This window comes from Sebastes umbrosus, chromosome 11 (assembly GCF_015220745.1).
Source record: "Sebastes umbrosus isolate fSebUmb1 chromosome 11, fSebUmb1.pri, whole genome shotgun sequence".
In the NCBI taxonomy this organism is placed as follows: domain Eukaryota; kingdom Metazoa; phylum Chordata; class Actinopteri; order Perciformes; family Sebastidae; genus Sebastes; species Sebastes umbrosus.
The window spans coordinates 29,898,596-29,917,998 of NC_051279.1; the positions used below are offsets into that span (position 1 = coordinate 29,898,596).

Here is a 19,403-nt window from a genome sequence, read left to right on the forward strand (position 1 = left end):
TCAAATGTCAGCTTTGATGTGTATCTCAAGACTCGATATGCTAATCAAGATGCTGAGACAGTGAAGAGGGAGAGGAAAGAGGTGCTTCAACTGGAGGCAGACATAGAGATGCTGAAGGTGGAGTCTGCTAAACTGATGGAGAGGAAACAGGAGCAACAGCATCAGGTGCAAAGACAGTCTGTTTATCAAGACCGCATGGAACAGGTGCAAAAAATGTCAACCTTCGATAATGTGCAGTCACTCGCGAAGCATTTGGACGGTCTTTTCTATTGGAAAGACCATTATGTTAACACAATGGGTAAGGGACAGGATGCGGTACACGAGCAGGCAAACGATCTGCAGAAGTTGCAAAACAAACATGAAGACCTGTGTGTGTACACTGACACCCAGATGACCGAGCTCAAGATCGAGTTGAAGAAGGCGCGCCTTCAATCAAGGATATGGGATAAGAGGTGTCAATCCATTAGGAAATCAGCGAAACAGATAAAACTGAAACTGGTAGAGATAAAGATGTCAACGCTCAACCTATATGAAATGATAGACGGAGTAGAAGCTGTTGATATCAATGACACAGAGAAACAGCTGGACAAGATCGCAATGTTCATCAAGGACCAAAAGGACATATTGGACAGATATACTTCCTCAGAGGCAGAGCAGAGATGCAGAAGGACAGAGGCTGTGTCAAAAAACAACATCGACAGCAAGGTAGTCTCACATTTGGAGAAGAAAAATGAGGTGGCGAAAAGGAGACTGCAGGACAAGAAAGATGAAGAAATACTCCAAAGCCAAGATGAACTGCACGTACAGGTGGAAAGACAGCAGGCAGAAAAAAAAGCTGAGTCGAGGATTGTTGGGGACAACCTGCCGGGTTGGGCGCCGAACGACGAGCTACCACCCATCCGAAATGTGCACAAGCAGCCCAAAAACAAATGATCTGGACCAGCCCGATCTTTACATAAGGGTTTACTTCGGGTGCTCCGGTTTCCTCCCACACACTTGCAATAATAAGGGAGGACCCTGTCCTGCCACCTCACTACTTCACTACAGTACTCTCTCCAACATCCCCCTTCCCTTTCCCTCTTTTCTTATCTCCATTCATTTAAATCTCTTTTTATTCTCCCCTTTGAGGCTCAGTGGTGAGCAATGATGCCTCACAGCCAGGTTCTAGTTCTGGCCAGATCTTTACCTAGGGTTTACTCCGGGTGCTCCGGTTTCTTCCCGCACACTTTAAATTAGCAATAATAAGGGACCACCCCTATTTCCCCTGAGGCTCAGTGGTGAGCACTGATGCTTCACAGCCAGGATCTAGTTCTGGCTAGATCTTTACCTAGGGTTTACTCCGGGTGCTCCGGTTTCCTCCCACACACTTTAAATTAGCAATAATAAGGGACCACCCCTATTTCCCCTGTGGCTCAGTGGTGAGCACTGATGCTTCACAGCCAGGTTCTAGTTCTGGACAGATCTTTTTGTAAGGGTTTACTCCGGGTGCTCCGGTTTCTTCCCGCACACTATAAATCAGCAATAATAATAATGAAAAAAAAAAATTACAAACAAATGATCTGGACCACCCTGTCCTGCCACCTCACTTCACTACCTTACTCTCTCCGATATCCCCCTTCCCTTTCCCTCTTTTCCTCTCCATTCATTTAAATCTCTTTTCATTCTCCCCTTTGAGGCTCAGTGGTGAGCACTGATGCCTCACAGCCAGGTTCTAGTTTTGGCCAGATCTTTACTTAAGGGTTTACTCTGGGTGCTCCAGTTTTCCTCCCACAGACTTGCAACAATAAGGGACCACACTGTCCTGCCACATCACTTCACTCCGTACTCTCTCCAACATCCCCCTTCACTTTCCCTCTTTTCTTATCTCCTTTCATTTAAATCTATTTTTATACTTCCCCTATACTTTGAGGCCCAGTGGTGAGCACTGATGCCTCATAGACAGGTTCTAGTTCTTGCGAGATCTTTTTGTAAGGGTTTACTCTGGGTGCTCTTGTTTCTTCCCACACACTTTAAATTAGCAATAATAAGGGACCACCCCTATTTCCCCTGAGGCTCAGTGGTGAGCACTGATGCTTCACAGCCAGGTTCTAGTTCTGGACAGATCTTTTTGTAAGGGTTTACTCCGGGTGCTCCGGTTTCTTCCCGCACACTATAAATCAGCAATAATAATAATGAAAAAAAAAAACTTACAAACAAATGATCTGGACCACCCTGTCCTGCCACCTCACTTCACTACCTTACTCTCTCCGACATCCCCCTTCCCTTTCCCTCTTCTCCTCTCCATTCATTTAAATCTCTTTTTATTCTCCCCTTTGAGGCTCAGTGGTGAGCACTGATGCCTCACAGCCAGGTTCTAGTTTTGGCCAGATCTTTACCTAAGGGTTTTTTCTGGGTGCTCCAGTTTTCCTCCCACAGACTTGCAATAATAAGGGACCACACTGTCCTGCCACCTCACTTCACTCCGTACTCTCTCCAACATCCCCCTTCACTTTCCCTCTTTTCTTATCTCCTTTCATTTAAATCTATTTTTATTCTTCCCCTATTCTTTAAGGCCCAGTGGTGAGCACTGATGCCTCATAGCCAGGTTCTAGTTATGGCCAGATCTTTTTGTAAGGGTTTACTCCGGGTGCTCCGGTTTCTTCCCACACACTTCAAATTAGCAATAATAAGGGACCACTCCTATTTCCCCTGAGGCCCAGTGGTGAGCACTGATGCCTCATAGCCAGGTTCTAGTTCTTGTGAGATCTTTTTGTAAGGGTTTACTCCGGGTGCTCCGGTTTCTTCCCACACACTTTAAATTAGCAATAATAAGGGACCACCCCTATTTCCCCTGAGGCTCAGTGGTGAGCACTGATGCTTCACAGCCAGGATCTAGTTCTGGCTAGATCTTTACCTAGGGTTTACTCCGGGTGCTCCGGTTTCCTCCCACACACTTTAAATTAACAATAATAAGGGACCACCCCTATTTCCCCTGTGGCTCAGTGGTGAGCACTGATGCTTCGCAGCCAGGTTCTAGTTCTGGCCAGATCTTTACCAAGGGTTTACTCCGGGTGTTCCGGTTTCTTCCCACACACTTTAAATTAGCAATAATAATAATAAATACAAAAATTACAAACAAATGATCTGGACCACCCTGTCCTGCCACCTCACCTCACTACCTGACTCTCTCCGATATCCCCCTTACCTTTCCCTCTTTTCCTCTCCATCCATTTAAATCTCTTTTTATTCTCCCCTTTGTGGCTCAGTGGTGAGCACTGATGCCTCATAGCCAGGTTCTAGTTCTGGACAGATCTTTACCTAAGGGTTTACGCCGGGTGCTCCGGTTTCTTCCCGCACACTTTAATAAATAAGATTAAAAAAACAAAACACTAAGACATGCATTTATTACAAAACATGAAATTCAAATCAAATTCTCAACGATTTAACAAGAAACATAATCGGAAGGTGGACCATAAATGGTCTCAAATATGTATTCTCAAAAACTGACAGAACTCTTTTTGATCATATTCTGTAGAATAGATAACTCTTTGTTAACTATCACATATCGGTTTGACTATGTGGTTGCATCCGGAATTCCATACTAACATGCTATTTAGTACGCTACAACCGAATGTGAGATTTTCTACTATGTCCGAAACCGTAGTATGAAACCAGTAGTACGTGAATTCTATACTATTTGCGGTAAAATTTTACATTATGTAAACTGGACACATTGCATTTCAGGATATTATCCCACAATGCAATGTGGTAGTAATGACAACGTTCATAATAGACAACGGAAGACAGCTCTGTAACGTCAATAATGCTTCAATTAGTGTAAGTATAAGTATAAGTAAGCATAATTAAGTTTTGAAATGAGTTCAGACTTTATTATTCTCAAAAATCATCGTCTGGTCACAAGAGGTTGGTGCGGGTTACCATGGTTACACATCATATGCTTCTTTGTTTTTCTAACTTCTTTGGATTCAGTCAGAGATGCTGAGCAGTGTTACACACTCACGGTACAAAATAAATAAATAAAACAAAAACAACACTGAAACTATAAGAATGGTATTTCTTGTAAATACTGGACATGTGGCAACTGTTGGATAATGTAAAAACTTGTCCAAATGTAGTAAAATGGGTTCATATTTCATGAAGTTTGCCAATTGCTGGATAATGTAATAACGTTTCAATATGAACTGGGACTGGGTTTGGTACTTTATAACAGATGGGACAGGCGACAGATGTGTTGCTTATTTAGAACATTTGAAAAGTTAAAAAAGGTAGAAATAGAAAATGTGCAAACATGCTTTAAAAACAGATGTGCTGCTTTGTGTGTGTATGTGTGTGTGTGTGTGTACGTGTGTCTGTCGTGTTTCAAGTAGTCTTGCCTAGCCAACCCTACAGAATCTCCACTCTTCACTTCTGTTGGAGACGTTACGAGCAGGGGTGCCTTAATATTACATGAGGCCCCGAGGCTACAGACATTTTTGAGGCCCTTCCCTCCTTTCACAATATGCCAAGGCAACTTTAATTCAGAACCCCCCCTCAATGGACAGCGACAAATATTAAACGGAGTGCCCTCCTGATCAGTAAACAGAATATGAAAGTCATCATTATAAGACAATACGTCAATAATAAGTCAAGATGGATCTAGGTTATTCAGCCAAGTTGTCCTGTGTACACAGTGGCAACACAAGAAGATCAGTCTTTTCAATTAAAAACCCGCACACATCACAAGCATAGAGCCGGTTTGTCATGTGAAATCATATTCTGTGAATCAATAGAGCAGATTCAGAAAACATTTAAATAATGTTTCATTAATTAAATATATTCTAGTCTATAGCCTAGACCCTGGGTTCCCAGTTCCAGACCCCCTGCCTGCTCGAGCTCCCTCTGCTCTTAAGGCCCCGACACACCACACCGTTTGGGGCTGTCGGTGAGCGTCTGTTAGCCTAGCTCTTGCGGTGTGTCCCGCACCGTCGGATCTAGCCTGTGTTGGAAGTTTTTTGCCCGATTCAGCAGGTTGAATCGGCGGCGGAGCTCGTCGGTGAGAGAATTCACTCTGATTGGCTGTTCAGCTTAAACGAATCGATGCACGAGAAGAGAAAAGGAAGTGAGGAAAGCAAGCCAACGAAAAAAACCCAGAAGGCTCTTTTCATTTTTCATCTTCATCTCATCTGATCATTCCAATACATGGATATATTTCTCAACGACATGGCCATCTGGAATGAAGCTAAATGGTGAGAGAGTGAGAGTGGTTTGAAAATGGTCGGTAAATGCAGCTTTGTTTCATGTACATATCATAACAACGGCTTGGATATCCGCAGTCCTCGCAAACGCAACAAAAAAGTCATGAACTCGAAGAGTGTCCGGGAGAGGAGGTTTGCAAAGAGGTTGCCTGCAGAGGCAAGCGGTGTAGTGACAGGAGCGCCCTCAAATGACAGGAGCACTGTTCGTTTTGATATGCTGAAGCAACGCTGGGAAGAGGAAGAGCTTAAGGCAAAGTATGAGGAGCGCAAACTGAAATTGGAGAGTTTGCGACACGCACAGATGAGTTGAACGAGGGGATTGAAAAAGTGAAAAATCAAACGTCAGCTTTGATGTGATTTATCAAGACTCCAGAAATTTTCAGTTTGAATTACTTCATTACAAAGACAAATAGCATTGCCAAAGATCATATGGAGTGGTGAGGTACTTTTTGGTTGCAATTATTTTATCCCTTTTAAAATGTATATTTTGATGTCAGATTGTAAATGAGTTTTGTTAATAAAGTTTAAAATAAAAAAATAATATTGAAAAAAAGCATCAAAGATGCAGAATGTGATGATGATGATGACAGTATGAGGCGTAGAATGTGATGATGTCACACAGTATGAGGCGTAGAATGTGATGATGTCACACAGTATGAGACGTAGAATGTGATGATGTCATACAGTATGAGATGCAGAATGTGATGATGTCATACAGTATGAGATGCAGAATGTGTTAATGTCATACAGTATGAGGCGTAGAATGTGTTAATGTCATACAGTATGAGGCGTAGAATGTGATGATGTCATACAGTATGAGATGCAGAATGTGATGATGTCATACAGTATGAGGCGTAGAATGTGTTAATGTCATACAGTATGAGGCGTAGAATGTGTTAATGTCATACAGTATGAGGCGTAGAATGTGATGATGTCATACAGTATGAGATGCAGAATGTGATGATGTCATACAGTATGAGATGCAGAATGTGTTAATGTCATACAGTATGAGGCGTAGAATGTGTTAATGTCATACAGTATGAGGCGTAGAATGTGATGATGTCATACAGTATGAGATGCAGAATGTGATGATGTCATACAGTATGAGGCGTAGAATGTGATGTCATACAGTATGAGATGCAGAATGTGATGATGTCATACAGTATGAGGCGTAGAATGTGATGTCATACAGTATGAGAGGCGGAATGTGATGATGTCATACAGTATTAGCTCTGATCAAAGGCTCGATGTTTTATCATATGGACAGGGCACAAAACACAGGCTCATTACGAGTACGTTAAGACTTGAAGATACCGTTAACTTTGTCCGAAAACCTTCAAACGCAACAAAGAGTCATGAACTCGAAGAGTGTCCGGCAGAGGAGGTTTGCAAAGAGGTTGCCTGCAGAGGCAAGCGGTGTAGTGACAGGAGCGCCCTCAAATGAGTGGAGAACTGTTCATTTCAATATGCAGAAGCAACACCTTGAACAGGGAGAGCTTAACGCAAAGTACGATGAGCGCAAACTGGAACTGGAAAGTTTGCAACAGCGCACAGATGAGTTGAACGAGGAGATCGAAAAAGTCAAGGTCTCAAATGTCAGCTTTGATGTGTATCTCAAGACTCAAGATGCTAATCAAGCTGCTGAGACAGTAGAGAGGGAGAGGAAAGAGGTGCTTCAACTGGAGGCAGACATAGAGATGCTGAAGGTGGAGTCTGCTAAACTGATGGAGAGGAAACAGGAGCAACAGCGTCAGGTGCAAAGACAGTCTGTTTATCAAGACTGCATGGAACAGGTGCAAAAAATTTCAACCTTCGATAATGTGCAGTCACTCGCAAAGCATTTGGACGGTCTTTTCCATTTGAGAGACCATTATGTTAACACAATGGGTAAGGGACAGGATGCGGTACACGAGCAGGCAAACAATCTGCAGAAGTTGCAAAACGAACATGAAGACCTGTGTGTGTACACTGACACCCAGATGACCGAGCTCAAGATCGCGTTGAAGAAGGCGCGCCTTCAAGCAAGGATATGGGATAAGAGGTGTCAATCCATTAGGAAATCAGCAAAACGGAAAAAAATTAAACTGGTAGAGATAAAGATGTCAACGCTCAACCTATATGAAATGATAGACGGAGTAGAAGCTGTTGATATCAATGACACAGAGAAACAGCTGGAAGAGATCGCAATGTTCATCATGGACCAAAAGGACATATTGAAAAGATATACTTCCTCAGAGGCAGAGCAGAGATGCAGCAGGACAGAGGCTGTGTCAAAAAACAACATCGACAGCAAGGTAGTCTCACATTTGGAGAAGAAAAATGAGGTGGCGAAAGATGAAGAAATACTCCAAAGCCAAGATGAACTGCACGTACAGGTGGAAAGACAGCAGGCAGAAAAAAAAGCTGAGTCGAGGATTGTTGGGGAGGGGTCCAAATACCACTCTGCAGATACCAGGCAGCCAGTGCCCAGATATTCCAAGGCTAAATCTGGGAATGTTAAACAGCTGCAGGATCATGATAAACTGGAGCTCAAAAATGAAGAGACCAGGATGTCTGACCTGCGACAGATCAGCCGCTCCTCTAAGCTACCACCCATCCGAAATGTGCACAAGCAGCCCAAAAACAAATGATCTGGACCAGCCCGATCTTTACGTAAGGGTTTACTCTGGGTGCTCCGGTTTGCTCCCACGCGCTTTAAATTAGCAGTAATAATAATTCATATAAAAAAACTCTAGTTCTGGCCAGATCTTTACGTAAGGGTTTACTTCGGATGCTCCGGTTTCAGATCTTTACGTAAGGGTTTACTTCGGATGCTCCGGTTTCCTCCCACACACTTGCAATAATAAGGGACCACCCTGTCCTGCCACCTCACTACTTCACTTCAGTACTCTCTCCAACATCCCCCTTCACTTTCCCTCTTTTCTTATCTCACTCACTCATCATCAACCCGTTATCCGGGGTCGGGTCGCGGGGGCAGCAGCTCCAGCAGGGGACCCCAAACTTCTCTTTCCCGGGCCACATTAACCAGCTCAGACTGGGGGATCCTGAGGCGTTCACAGGCAAGTGTGGCGATATAATCTCTCCACCTAGTCCTGGGTCTTCCCCGTGGCCTCCTCCCAGCTGGTCGTGCTTGGAACACCTCCCTAGGGAGGCGCCCAGGGGGCATCCTTACTAGATGCCCGAACCCCCTCAGCTGGCTCCTTTCAACGCAAAGGAGTAGCGGCTCTACTCTGAGTCCCTCACGGATGACTGAGCTTCTCACCCTATCTCTAAGGGAGATGCCAGCCGGCCTCCTGAGAAAACCCATTTAGGCCGCTTGTACCCGCGATGTCGTTCTTTCGGTCATGACCCAGCCATCATGACCATAGGTGAGAGGCAGTTCTTATCACCTTTCATTTAAATCTATTTATATTTTTCCCCTATTCCTCGAGGCTCAGTGGTGAGCACTGATGTCTCACGGCCAGGTTCTAGTTCTGGCCATATGTTTTTGTAAGGGTTTACTCCGGGTACTCCGGTTTCCTCCCACAAATTTTAAATTAGCAATAATAAGGGATCACCCCTATTTCCCCTGTGGCTCAGTGGTGAGCACTGATGCTTCACAGCCAGGATCTAGTTCTGGCTAGATCTTTACCTAGGGTTTACTCCGGGTGCTCCGGTTTCCTCCCACACACTTTAAATTAACAATAATAAGGGACCACCCCTATTTCCCCTGTGGCTCAGTGGTGAGCACTGATGCTTCGCAGCCAGGTTCTAGTTCTGGCCAGATCTTTACCTAGGGTTTACTCCGGGTGTTCCGGTTTCTTCCCACACACTTTAAATTAGCAATAATAATAATAAATACAAAAATTACAAACAAATGATCTGGACCACCATGTCCTGCCACCTCACCTCACTACCTGACTCTCTCCGATATCCCCCTTCCTTTTCCCTCTTTTCCTCTCCATCCATTTAAATCTCTTTTTATTCTCCCCTTTGTGGCTCAGTGGTGAGCACTGATGCCTCATAGCCAGGTTCTAGTTCTGGACAGATCTTTACCTAAGGGTTTACGCCGGGTGCTCCGGTGTCTTCCCGCACACTTTAATAAATAAGATTAAAAAAACAAAACACTAAGACATGCATTTATTACAAAACATGAAATTCAAATCAAATTCTCAACGATTTAACAAGAAACATAATCGGAAGGTGGACCATAAATGGTCTCAAATATGTATTCTCAAAAACTGACAGAACTCTTTTTGATCATATTCTGTAGAATAGATAACTCTTTGTTAACTATCACATATCGGTTTGACTATGTGGTTGCATCTCAAATTCCATACTAACATGCTATTTAGTACGCTACAACCGAATGTGAGATTTTCTAGTAGGTCCGAAACCTTAGTATGAAACCAGTAGTACGTGAATTCTATACTATTTGCGGTGAAATATTACAGTCTGTAAACTGGACACATTGCATTTCGGGATATTATCCTACAATGCAATGTGGTAGTTATGATAACGTTCATAATAGACAACGGAAGACAGCTCTGTAACGTCAATAATGCTTCAATTAGTGTAAGCGTAAGTAAGCATAATTAAGTTTTAAAATGAGTTCAGACTTTATTATTCTCACAAATCATCGTTTGGTCGTATGAGGTTGGTACGGGTTACCATGGTTATGTATCATATGCTTCTTTGTTTTTCTCACTTCTTTGGATTCAGTCAGACATGCTGAGCAGTGTTACACACTCACAAAATACTAAATAAATAGCTCCCTCAAATGACAGAAGCACTGTTCGTTTTGATATGCTGAAGCAAAGCTGGGAAGAGGAAGAGCTTAAGGCAAAGTATGAGGAGCGCAAACTGAAACTGGAGAGTAGTTTGCAACAGTGCACAGATGAGTTGAACGAGGGGTTTGAAAAAGTGAAAAAATCAAATGTCAGCTTTGATGTGTTAGATGCTAATCAAACGGCTGAGAAGGTAAAGAGGGAAGAAAGGTTCTTCAACTGGAGGAAACAGGAGCAACAGGTGAGTGAGTGAGAGTGGTGAACGTCATCGGTAAACCCAGCTTTGTTTCATGTACGTATCATAACAACGGCTTGGATATCCGCAGTCCTCGCAAACGCAACAAAAAGTCATGAACTCGAAGAGTGTCCGGGAGAGGAGGTTTGCAAAGAGGTTGCCTGCAGAGGCAAGCGGTGTAGTGACAGGAGCTCCCTCAAAAAACAGGAGCACTGTTTGTCTCAATATGCAGAAGCAACACCTGGAAGAGGGAGAGCTTAACGCAAAGTACGAGGAGCGCAAACTGAAATTGGAAAGTTTGCAACAGTGCACAGATGAGTTGAACGAGGGGATTGAAAAATTAAAAAATCAAATGTCAGCTTTGATGTGTTTTATCAAGAAATTGGAAATTTTCAGTTTGAATTACTTCATTACAAAGACAAATAGCATTGCCAAAGATCATATGGAGTGGTGAGGTACTTTTGGTTGCATTTATTTTATCCCTTTTAAAATGTATATTTTGATGTCAGATTGTAAATGAGTTTCGTTAATAAAGTTTAAAATAAAAAAATATTGAAAAAAGTATCAAAGATGCAGAATGTGATGATGATGACAGTATGAGGCGTAGAATGTGATGATGTCATACAGTATGAGATGCAGAATGTGATGATGTCATACAGTATGAGATGCAGAATGTGATGATGTCATACAGTATGAGACGTAGAATGTGATGATGTCATACAGTATGAGATGCAGAATGTGATGATGTCATACAGTATGAGATGCAGAATGTGTTAATGTCATACAGTATGAGGCGTAGAATGTGATGATGTCATACAGTATGAGATGCAGAATGTGATGATGTCATACAGTATGAGACGTAGAATGTGATGATGTCATACAGTATGAGATGCAGAATGTGATGATGTCATACAGTATGAGACGTAGAATGTGATGATGTCATACAGTATGAGATGCAGAATGTGATGATGTCATACAGTATGAGATGCAGAATGTGTTAATGTCATACAGTATGAGGCGTAGAATGTGTTAATGTCATACAGTATGAGGCGTAGAATGTGATGATGTCATACAGTATGAGATGCAGAATGTGATGATGTCATACAGTATGAGACGTAGAATGTGATGATGTCATACAGTATGAGATGCAGAATGTGATGATGTCATACAGTATGAGACGTAGAATGTGATGTCATACAGTATGAGATGCAGAATGTGATGATGTCATACAGTATGAGATGCAGAATGTGATGATGTCATACAGTATGAGACGTAGAATGTGATGATGTCATACAGTATGAGATGCAGAATGTGATGATGTCATACAGTATGAGATGCAGAATGTGTTAATGTCATACAGTATGAGGCGTAGAATGTGTTAATGTCATACAGTATGAGGCGTAGAATGTGATGATGTCATACAGTATGAGATGCAGAATGTGATGATGTCATACAGTATGAGATGCAGAATGTGATGATGTCATACAGTATGAGGCGTAGAATGTGATGTCATACAGTATGAGATGCAGAATGTGATGATGTCATACAGTATGAGGCGTAGAATGTGATGATGTCATACAGTATGAGATGCAGAATGTGATGATGTCATACAGTATGAGATGCAGAATGTGATGATGTCATACAGTATGAGGCGTAGAATGTGATGTCATACAGTATGAGATGCAGAATGTGATGATGTCATACAGTATGAGGCGTAGAATGTGATGTCATACAGTATGAGGCGCAGAATGTGATGATGTCATACAGTATGAGATGCAGAACGTGATGATGTCATACAGTATGAGGCGTAGAATGTGATGTCATACAGTATGAGGCGCAGAATGTGATGATGTCATACAGTATTAGCTCTGATCAAAGGCTCGATGTTTTATCATATGGACAGGGCACAAAACACAGGCTCATTACGAGTACGTTAAGACTTGAAGATACCGTTAACTTTGTCCAAAAACCTTCAAACGCAACAAAGAGTCATGAACTCAAAGAGTGTCCAGGAGAGGAGGTTTGCAAAGAGGTTGCCTGCAGAGGCAAGCGGTGTAGTGACAGGAGCGCCCTCAAATGAGTGGAACACTGTTTTTTTCAATACGCAGAGGCAACGCCTGGAACAGGGAGAGCTTAACGCAAAGTATGAGGAGCGCAAACTGGAACTGGAAAGTTTGCAACAGCGCACAGATGAGTTGAACGAGGAGATCGAAAAAGTCAAGGTTTCAAATGTCAGCTTTGATGTGTATCTCAAGACTCAAGATGCTAATCAAGCTGCTGAGACAGCAGAGAGGGAGAGGAAAGAGGTGCTTCAACTGGAGGCAGACATAGAGAGGCTGAAGGTGGAGTCTGCTAAACTGATGGAGAGGAAACAGGAGCAACAGCATCAGGTGCAAAGACAGTCTTTCTATCAAGACTGCATGGAACAGGTGCAAAAAATTACAACCTTCGATAATGTGCAGTCACTCGCGAAGCATTTGGACGGTCTTTTCCATTTGAGAGACCATTATGTTAACACAATGGGTAAGGGTCAGGATGCGGTACACGAGCAGGCAAACGATCTGCGGAAGCTGCAGAACGAACATGAAGTCCTGTCTGTGCAAACTGACACCCAGATGATGCAGCTCAAGAACGAGTTGAAGAAGGCGCGCCTTCAAGCAAGGAAATGGGATAAGAGGTGTAATGCCATTAAGAGATCAGCGAAAAAGAACAAAGTCGAAATGGTAGAGATAAAGATGTCAACGCTCAACCTATATGAAATGATAGATGGAGAGGAAGCTGTTGATAACAATGACACAGTGAAACAGCTGGACAAGATCGCAATGTTCATCATGGACCAAAAGGACATATTGGAACAATATGCTAACTCGGAGGCAGGTCAGAAACGCAGCCGGTTAGCGTCTTTGTCAAAAAACAACATCGACATATAAAAAAAATACTAGTTCTGGCCAGATCTTTACGTAAGGGTTTACTCCTGGTGCTCCAGTTTCCTCCCACAAACTTGTAATAATAAGGGACCGCCCTGTCCTGCCACCTCACTACTTCCCTACCGTACTCTCTCCAACATCCCCCTTTGCTTTCCCTCTTTTCTTATGTCCTTTCATTTAAATATATTTAATAAATAAGATTAAAAAAACAAAACACTAAGACATGTATTTATTAAAAAATATTAAATTCAAAGCAAATTCACAACGATTTAACAAGAAACATAATCGTAAGATGGACCATAAATGGTGTCAAATATGTATTCTCAAAAACTGACAGATCTCTTTTTGATCATATTCTGTAGAATAGATAACTCCTTGTTAACTATCACATATCGGTTTGACTATGTGGTTGCATCCGAAATTCCATACGAACATGCTATTTAGTACGCTACAACAGAATGTGAGATTTTCTACTATGTCCGAAACCTTAGTATGAAACCAGTAGGACGTTGAATTCTATACTATTTGCGGTGAAATATTACAGTTTGTAAACTGGACACATTGCATTTCGGGATATTAACCCACAATGCAATGTGATAGTAATGATAACGTTCATAATAGACAACGGAGGACAGCTCTGTAACGTCAATAATGCTTCAATTAGTGTAAATATAAGTAAGCATTATTGAGTTTTAAAATGTGTTCAGACTTTATTATTCTCACAAATCATCGTTTGGTCACACGAGGTTAGTACGGGTTACCATGGTTACGCATTTTCAACAGCCAACGAGGCTCTCGGGAAGTAACATGGTAATTACAGTTCAGTGCATGAGAAAAGATACATACTACTTTTTATATACACAAAAGTATGTTGAATGATAGTACACATATTGAGTATGTAGTGCATTGTATGCATGAAGCCCGTGTATTTGTCTGGCTTGGTTTAATACTAATTTGTCAATCACTATACCTCGGTCTGGATGAATACTCGATTCTGATTGGCTGCAAGGAGTCCATTAATTCCCGATAATGTGCTCCAGTGACGCTTATTTGAGCATTTGATTTATTGATTGCTGTCAGGATGTAAAGATAATTTCAACAAATATAACAAAAAATGTTTGTGAAGAAGATTACCAACTCTTAGCTTTAATCAAAACCATTTTTATTTGACAAAGAGTTTTTGGATTATAGCTGACACAGTCATAAAGTAACGGCCTATTACAGTACAACTAAAAGAAACCTGTGAAGGACTTTCCCGCGATATATTATCATAAAATCTATTGTGATAACAACCATTAGTGCAATATTTCAAAAGTTAAAAACAGAAAGCAAACTGCCCACATTTTATCAGCTTCCTTCCTTTCAGTGTATTTTTAAACTAGCAGCATGCGTTCCACTTCTGTCGAGGGAGACATCGAAGACATACAGACCAGTAACTTTACATGTGTTGTCACCATTAATTTCACAGCAATATATTAGTGAGAAAATTCTACACACAGCCTCTTTCATATCCCAACATCATGTCTAGTGATGATATTGCATGTCAGTTACCATACCTCTCCAGGGCTCATTCTGTCTCTCTGTCCAGTGCATTAAAGTTTGCACGACTGCACAGTCATACTGTCCTCTGGCCAGTGGTACGAGTCCACAACAAACTCGTCATAATCAGTGCTATAGGTGAGCGAGTGCAGGTATGCTTCTTTATCGGACGGCTCCGGACGAAGTGTTGCCATGTTGTGCTCATAGGCATACTCCATGATCTGCAATGCACAAGTTTTAAGAAAATTAAAGTTTTTGCAGCTTAACAAGTCCCCATACATCTAGACTTAAAGCCACATGGTGAGGAAAATCTGCTCTTTAGTGTGCGTGCACCGAGCTCTGACCTTGACAGCCAGTGTGAGAGAGACGTCCCTGATGGAGCTGAGAGGAGGATACAACCTTCCCTCCGCCAGGTCCTTCTCTGTCACCAGGTGGGCAAGAGCCTGTTAAACACACAGCTCATGTTAATCACCTTCGCCAAAATTTAGTTATTTAGCCTCCTTCCCTACAAGCTAGTATGACATGGTTGGTACCGATGGTTTCCTTAGGTTTTTCTAGTTTCATATGATGCCAGTATCTTGAGCCCGCTTCAACCTCCGAAAGATCGAATGCGTTTAAAGAAATAGTGGCGTTAAAACGAATTTGCTTTATTATCGCATTCACTTTGACAGCTCTAGTTAAAATAAGATCATTTTAAGGTCGCAGTACGATATTGCTGCATTTTCCATCTTGTAACACCAAACAGTATATTAAGTGGCTAAAATTAGCTGACCTCGACCAACTATAGTATTAATATGATACCTACACATATATGCATCAGTAGTAATAACACAATGATACAATAAAAAAAAAGTATAAAGCTCACAATGACAATTTCTTCTGCATTTTGGTACTTACTTGCCTGTCTGTCTGTAAGCCCATACCCTTGCTTCTACAGTAAACCACTGAAATCATCCTGCTGCCTACGTACTTTTACATAGGTGACATTTGAATGCAGGACTTTTACTTGTAATTAAGTTATTTCACAGTCTGGTATTGCTACTTTTACTAGAGTAAAATAATCAGAATACCTCCTCTATCACTGTCAATAATGTACCGTGAGAGGCTCCAGGCATTCATTACACTTTCAAGAAACTGAGATAACATGAATAATTGATTCATGCAATGATTTAATAATAACATAAAAGATTGGAAAAAGGGTGTGTGTGTATATACTGTACATGTCAGTATGTTACCTCCGCTGCAACGAGGAAGATTTCCTCAGTAATATGTCGGATGGCGCAAGCGGTGACACCCAGGCCCACGCCGGGGAAGATGTAGGCGTTGTTCCCCTGACCAGGGTGGAACATCCTCCCATCAGGCAGGGTGATGGGGTCAAATGGACTGCCGCTGGCAAAGATGCCTCGCCCCTGCAGCACAATGGGGTATAGTATTTATCAATATTATTATTATTACCTCTGCCAAGGAGGTTATGTTTTCTGGTTCACTTTGTTTGTCAGCAGGATTACTGAAGAACAACCCATTATTTTTGAGCAGATTTGAATCTCAGGGCGGATACACAACTTATTTTTCACTTATGGAAACGGCCTTGGCAGAGGTCTGTGCTCTCCAAGTGCCCTTCTAGTTTCCATTATTAATAAATATTCTCCCATTCATTAGAGATGACCAATGAAATCATTCGTAGCCATGCATGGGAATATAACTACGACGAAGCGAGTACCTCTGTGAGTGTGTAACACTGCTCAGCAGTGCATTCTGCTTTGCTGGTCGGGTTGCTGAGGGCAAAGATGATTGGGCGTTCATTGAAGGACGCCATGTCTGTGATGATCTGCTCGGTGAAGGCTCCGGCAACAGCTGCCGCACCTGAGACAGAAAGCCGTCAGTGTGCAATACATCCCATTTCAGGCTGCTTCTTTCAGGAGCCTTCCCAACCTTTTCAGTCTTTCAACTGTTTCAAACACAGCACGTGGCTCATCTTCATTTCCAATTTGACCTTAAATTCTCACTCTATTCTACAAATGTAGACTATTATCAGTCCTTTCTTTTCAATGATCCCTTGCATCCAGTGTCATCTATATAAAACCAGTGTCAAAATGGCTTAACTGGCTGTCTTATGAAAACATTAAATCCTTGTTGTTTTACCAATGATAGCTGTGGGTTTCAGTTCCCGGACCACATCCGCCAGTTTCTTCATCTGTGGGTGCTCATGAGCAAACCTTTCCTTCTCATGAGTCAGGTGGTCTCGACCCTAGGGATTTGGAGAGGAGGGTTCAGTAGGAGGACTTTAGAGACACAAAACCATCTGTGAAAACACACTGTAAAAGAAAAGCAACGTTTTAATCCTTGGACATTGCTCTTTTACATTTTTACTGCTGAAGGATTTCTTGTAAATGTAAACAAGAGAGAGAAAAGAGGAGGTGAAAAGAGATGAATATGAAGAGGAGAGAGTGTTGCTGGTAGAGCGGAAGAAGTAGTGAGAAAGCTCTGAGTTGAGGACAGTGAAGAGGAGGAGGCGGAGGAGGAATGAGGGATGAATAACATGGATATGGAGGACAAAACAGATGTAACAGATGTTAATGTTGGAGAGCCTTTTGCAGTGTTTCCAAGGACAAACCTGTCATAGAAATTAACAAACCATGGGAAATGTTTTTTTTCCTTTTTTCTGTGGAGGCAACAGACGATGAAAATCCACCCTTATAGATTCTTAACCTGTGATGGCATCAGTTTGTGATTTTCAGGATTTATTTTTCTAACTTCCTACTGGGCCATTCATTCTGGTCAGCTACAGTGGTCAGATTTCATTGGATTCATGTATTTACGCCATGTACATTATTTTATCAAGGCACCTTGACAATGAGCCCCTTGGAATCAACCATCCAGATCTTTTTCAAACACTCTTCCTTAGCGATTCCCTCCTTCTCCATGGCCATGGTGATCAGCTCGGCAATCCCCATCGCTGCCTGGGAGCAAGAGAAAAAGGGAAGGATAAAAGAGGAGCCGCATCATGACATCTCCATACAAAGCTTTGGTTTCACATGCCAACCCCACGCAAAATCTCATCCATCTCGTCAAACGAATATCTGATCTGAAATCACAATATTTTCTTTCCGTTGCAATAATTGTGATGAAGAGAAATTAGTAATGATATCAAAAGCAGAGGAAATCATTCCTGTGATAGCGCCTTGTTTAAAGTGAGACCGTGTAACTTTTGAAAGAAGAAAAGACAGAATATCCCTCATACAAATAAAAAAGGGACTTTTATAAGCAATAAAACACTAAGGCTGGGACGATACACCTATCTCACAATTTGATACTATCACGATACTTTGGTGTCGTTTCGATATGTACTGCGATTCTATATTAGGATTTATTGAGATTTCTGTTAACTTTTTTATCACTATAACCTAGGAAAAAAGTTGATTCATACACTTCTAGGGACTTTTACTTGGAACGATCCTGTGTTTCATAACCACATTTTCCCGCAACGGTGAAATTGGCAGTCGAATAGTCGACTATTCGGGGTCACCCCTACTACAGATCGCTGGCTTTAATTAGCAAACTTTAGATAGATATTGTGTGGTGTTAATGACACTACTGAGACAGTTCGCTGACTTTATAACTTTTTTTGCTTTTTTGGCATGTCACAGATACACTTTTCAATGGATTTATCTTAAAAAAAAAGAAATGAAACACGCTGTACTACCCTTGAAGACATTTTTTGCTGCATTTCAACGGCCCAATTGATGTCTTTTTCATTTCTAAGTCTTAGATCAGATAGTATAGAGTAAAGATCTGATGGGAAATGAAGGAACAGTTTGAACAAAGGTCCTTGGCTGGGCTCAAACCAGCATCTTTAAAACCCTGTACCGCCAGGACGTTGAAGTCTTTAAATCATGTGACTCAAAAAATCTTGGGAAAAATTAAATTTGCCATTATCTTCTGATGACCTCTTGTGACCGCTGACAGTTTCACTTTATGAGTGCTGCACATACCTCCCCAGCTCCTTGGAACACGATGGTATGGTCACACATTTTGCTCTTGGTGATGCGGAGAGCGGCCAGGAGTCCAGCTACCGCCACTGCAGCAGTACCTAAGGAGCATTATAGAGCAACATTCAAGTTTAATATACACTTATTGATATTCTTCGTAGGATGTATGACACTCATGTTACTGCTGTACGTTCAAGAGTGACAGACTAGAGTAATAACTAAAAATACAAGATTCATTTGTACAAATATTATTCATATTTTACATGTGGTTTTATTAAAGAGAAATGAATGATTGATATGTGTGTCTGTCGTCGAATTACCTTGGATGTCGTCATTGAATGTGCAGTACTTGTTGCGGTACTTGCTCAGCAGCCGGAAAGCGTTAACATTTGCAAAGTCCTCAAACTGAATGAGACAGTCTATTCCATACCTGTAGAAGAAGACAGAAAAAGAGAAATAACTGTTATCTCCATCATTTAATAGACTTTTGCACACACTCAAACCCACACAGAGAGAAAGGTCTCTACTTTCAGTCCTGAGGGGGGCGCTCTCTCACTATACATACAATGAAGAGAGGTGATGCTGGCTTCTCAGTGCACACAGTTATAACAATGGATCTAATTCAGTTTTCTGAATATGCACAGTCATATTCAAATATATTCAATAAATAGAGAGGGATACTCTTTTGTTGGAAGTCATGTCTAAAGTTTTGT

General features: G+C 41.8%; 4 protein-coding genes and 1 long non-coding RNA gene across 6 annotated transcripts in view; 3 read left to right on the top strand and 2 right to left on the bottom strand.

The window, feature by feature from the left end:
* Window positions 1–85: 85 nt before the first annotated feature.
* On the top strand, window positions 86–3,366 carry LOC119497470 (coiled-coil domain-containing protein 42 like-2-like). Of its 2 annotated transcripts, none has more exons than XM_037785612.1 (2): window positions 86–999; window positions 1,584–3,366. In XM_037785612.1, the coding sequence occupies exon 1, from the start codon at window positions 109–111 to the stop codon at window positions 931–933; it is 825 nt and encodes a 274-aa protein (XP_037641540.1). In that variant the 5' UTR covers window positions 86–108; the 3' UTR covers window positions 934–999; window positions 1,584–3,366. The 2 variants fall into 2 exon arrangements, with proteins under 2 accessions (XP_037641540.1, XP_037641541.1); XM_037785613.1 differs by having other exon boundaries at window positions 2,226–3,366.
* LOC119497471 lies at window positions 1,042–8,430 on the bottom strand. The gene is made up of 2 exons (XR_005208930.1): window positions 8,028–8,430; window positions 1,042–1,186 (listed from the first exon to the last, which is right to left on the bottom strand). It is a non-coding gene; the product is annotated as an uncharacterized LOC119497471 (long non-coding RNA).
* LOC119497469 (coiled-coil domain-containing protein 42 like-2-like) lies at window positions 6,442–8,012 on the top strand. The gene has a single exon (XM_037785611.1). It carries the CDS (start codon window positions 6,590–6,592, stop codon window positions 7,862–7,864), a length of 1,275 nt encoding a protein of 424 aa, XP_037641539.1. The 5' UTR covers window positions 6,442–6,589; the 3' UTR covers window positions 7,865–8,012.
* Window positions 8,431–12,156: 3,726 nt separating the features above from the next.
* Window positions 12,157–13,376, top strand: LOC119497224 (coiled-coil domain-containing protein 42 like-2-like). The gene has a single exon (XM_037785173.1). The coding sequence runs from the start codon at window positions 12,227–12,229 to the stop codon at window positions 13,163–13,165; it is 939 nt and encodes a 312-aa protein (XP_037641101.1). The 5' UTR covers window positions 12,157–12,226; the 3' UTR covers window positions 13,166–13,376.
* A 926-nt stretch (window positions 13,377–14,302) lies between these two features.
* The window catches only part of me1 (malic enzyme 1, NADP(+)-dependent, cytosolic), a 97,277-nt gene continuing 92,176 nt past the window's right edge, over window positions 14,303–19,403 (bottom strand). Inside the window, 8 exon segments of the mRNA XM_037785174.1 lie at window positions 14,303–14,922; window positions 15,046–15,144; window positions 15,937–16,110; window positions 16,422–16,564; window positions 16,844–16,949; window positions 17,548–17,661; window positions 18,694–18,791; window positions 19,011–19,120. Coding sequence (XP_037641102.1) covers window positions 14,755–14,922; window positions 15,046–15,144; window positions 15,937–16,110; window positions 16,422–16,564; window positions 16,844–16,949; window positions 17,548–17,661; window positions 18,694–18,791; window positions 19,011–19,120 — 1,012 coding nt within the window. The 3' untranslated portion in view covers window positions 14,303–14,754.